The 3,478-nt window shown below is 41.1% G+C and overlaps 1 protein-coding gene across 1 annotated transcript; it reads left to right on the forward strand.

Moving 5' to 3' along the window:
- Positions 1 to 263: 263 nt before the first annotated feature.
- LOC140928571 (uncharacterized) lies at positions 264 to 2,871 on the forward strand. The gene is made up of 3 exons (XM_073378340.1): positions 264 to 388; positions 1,413 to 1,769; positions 2,381 to 2,871. Exons 1-3 carry the CDS (start codon positions 293 to 295, stop codon positions 2,744 to 2,746), a joined length of 819 nt encoding a protein of 272 aa, XP_073234441.1. The 5' UTR covers positions 264 to 292; the 3' UTR covers positions 2,747 to 2,871.
- Positions 2,872 to 3,478: the final 607 nt, after the last annotated feature.

The following is a 3,478-nucleotide window of genomic DNA, read 5'->3' on the forward strand; positions in this document are numbered from 1 at the left end:
GAAGTGATAGACTATTTAGAATGCATAGCTTTTTCATATTTCGAAATTGTATGCCACAATACGAATATCATTGTAAATGTTATAACATTTGTTTAATAAGTAAAGAATTACAACGAATTGAAATATTTGTTTAATTTATTTTTTTAACATTTGAATGAATAAAACGTTTTTATATTTCTGTGTATAGAAACAAATACCTTGCATTACGATATTGTGTCACTCAGTGACTAACACCTGTAATATGCTATCGTTTTTCCAGATCCCGAGGTATAACGAAGCCATAGAGAGCAGTATGAAAATACTACTGTACATCGCGATTTATGTACTTTTAATTACTTTGAGTTCCACGAAAAGCAACAGCAGCAGCAACAAAACCCCTGGGAAAAAGGTATTTTTAAAATTAATTAATACAAAATTTTGGAATTTCTATTTGTAAAATTTTGGTCCATTGCTATGACAGAACCATCAAATCTACAGAACAGGCTTCCTGATTACCGTAAACTGCCGCTGACAAGCTCTAGGCTTATAGATCTTCGCCAGGGGTTTTACGAGGGACAATAAACGGAGGGGCTTATATCTATCTTATGTATATTATAACCGGCCGGACTAGAAAAATGGCCTCGAAACAAGCTACTTCACACTAGGGGACGGCTTACATCCGGGGGCTTGTAATCGGAAGTATTTCTTTGTTTACAGCTAGATGGGCCCATAACTGAGGGGGCTTACAACCAGCAGTTTACTGTATTCCTCTGTTAAGGGATATGTTTGGTCAGTAGCGAATCCAATAACTGGCCACATAAATGAGTTCCTCTATATCGGGGGCTCCCGAAACCACGACATCATGTCCGCCAGTCAGAGAATTAACTACAACAACTAGAGGTAATCATTGATCACGGATCCGCGTTCGTCACTTACGGAAACGAAATCGAGTCGGAAGGAGTCCAGTTTTCCGGCTTGTGAAGCAAGCTGTAAAGCTCAAGAAACTTTGCTCATTATTAATTAAAAGTGAATTTTCCGACCCCTGAGTTTCAGTTTCAGCCGTTGAACGTCCGACGTTGGACGTAGGCCTTCCCCAGTGACCTCCACTGGACCTCGTTTTGAGCGACGCGGTGCCAGTGTCTTAGGAAACTATCAAAGACTTCACTCCATCTCGTCCTTGGTCATCCCCGGTTCCTTGTGTGGCAACCTCACCTGAGGACATATAAAATATCCTCTCTCTGAAGGCAACAACCCCATTGTTATTTCTAATCCTATTTCCAAATGACACGTCGACGATATAAGTGACAGCGACAACAGGAAAGAAAAAAAATCAACAAATATTATCAGGCTTTTTCTTTTTTGCGTTACCGTCTCAAAGCAGTTAGTCTGCTGATCTATTGACCAACTAATGTGTTTATGCTCCTTAAAAATAGTGTGCAAACCAGACTTCATTTGGGTCATGTGGTCAGAGTACTTGCTTCTGCGCACCAGGAATTCCAGGGATCCCGGGAAGTCCTGGACCCGCGGGATCTCCCGGAAATCATGGACCTGAAGGACCCACGGGCCCAAGAGGTAACAAAGGTGATGAAGGATCTCGTGGAAAGCAGGGACCTAAAGGAGATACAGGACCCTCGGGTTCGACGGGTCTACCAGGAAGCAAAGGTGAACAAGGTGCTCGTGGTATCCAATGTCCCCAGGAAAATCCTGGTTCTACGGGTGCCTTGCAAAGTAACTGGAAACAGTGCGTTTTTAAGAATTTAGATAACGGCCAAGACACTGGTTTGATCAAGGTAAACAATCAACTGAATTATAGTTCTGAATGTCATGCTTTTTGTCTTCAGATAGAGCCTCCTAGGTCTAGCAGAATTGTGTTTCATAACTCATTTACTACACATAATTAACTTGAGGAAGAGGAAAGTAAACTAAACGGACAGCTTACTAATTAAAAGGCTGCTCAAGATCGTACCCATCATTTTTACAATACATTACGACTTATGTATCTTGGGCAGCCGGCCTTTTTCTACCTTAAGCCGAGTTAAGAATTTTCAAATGCGTTTTATTAATCCGCCTGTGCTTCATATTATGTCTTACTATCTTGACCCAGACTTTAATTATTAATTTAAAACTTTAATTAAAGATTATTTTTGACAAGTTGTAATGCGCATTTTTTTCCTTACCACTGTTTGTTTATTTGCGCCAGATTGCTAATAAAAATCAGTATAGAGCTTTTCCACCTACTTTGCGGGAAGTGTTTACAAATTCCACAAGATTGGCCTGGAACAACAACGTGGCCGCCATAACGTCGTGTAAAAACGAGGATCCTCGAAAAAATTATACTTACAAGCAAAACGCTGCAAATCATGATAAGGCAATGAAATGGCGGCTTTCAATTTCTCCACAGGAATGTATTTTCAACAAAAAATCCGACAAAACAGCCTTGCGTGTCTTCTGGAATGGCGATTTCCGCGTCTATAACTGCTATAGGTGTTGCAGTCGGTGGTATTTCACCTTCAATGGTGCAGAGTGCTCAACCCCGTCCGCCATTGATGGTATATTTATTGTGTGGAATGATAAAAATTTTGTAGGGAATCCACATCGCCCACGTCACATCGAAGGAATCTGTGAGAAACTACGCAAGGGCCCTGTTCGGGTGGGATTCTGGGTCGGTAAGTGTGTAGGTACTGGCTACACGGGTGGAGACGCGGCCACAGGCTTTCATTCAGTGTCCCGGATCTACGTGGAAGAAGTGTCTCCTCCACAGGCCTGAAGGAGAAGCTTTTTGTCGTTCCATTCTTTTTCATTGTTCTAAATTTCGCAAGGCTGCTAATGGATTAAAGGAGCACTACGGTAGAAATTAAAAAACAAACTTAACTAGATAAATAAAAGCTTGATTTCTTTGTGGCAGCCAATTACTAACATTTCTGCGTGTTTGCAATTAAAGAAACGAGTCCGAACATAGTTTGCTTCGTTGGGTGAATTTATTGTCGTTAATACCATTTGTAAATTGGGAGGTTATCGATCAAGTAATACCAGACACGCATTTGAAAAAAATCGTTCTTTTTCTTAGCGTATCAAAGTCCAACGAACGCCCAGGGATCAGACTGTGAAGCAAAAAAATTGTTTCCTAGCTGACATTGCAAATCATAATCCCGCAGTCTATTTTTTAAAACTCAAGACAGCATACCCTAAGCCCAAAAGGCTGAAGGGAACCCAAAGAGTTAACGTATAGCATCTAGGGTGCTCAGCACAAAACAATTGTTGAAAAAAACTACCTGGCGCTGCTAGAATACACTGTTCTAACACTTTAAGGCTGGAGTAAAACTCAGCTATCAAGGTAGAAGAAAGCAGTTTAAGGGCGCTCGGGATTTGAGAGAGTGTCATTCGCGTGGCTAACCTAACATTTCCACGAGAATGAGACGTCCCTCGCACTTGGCACTCTTGGTCCGCAACCACTTGACATGGTTAGTTGTTCGCAGAATTTGCATGAAAAAATATAGTT

Source organism: Porites lutea, chromosome 2 (assembly GCF_958299795.1).
Source record: "Porites lutea chromosome 2, jaPorLute2.1, whole genome shotgun sequence".
NCBI classification, from domain to species: Eukaryota; Metazoa; Cnidaria; class Anthozoa; order Scleractinia; family Poritidae; genus Porites; species Porites lutea.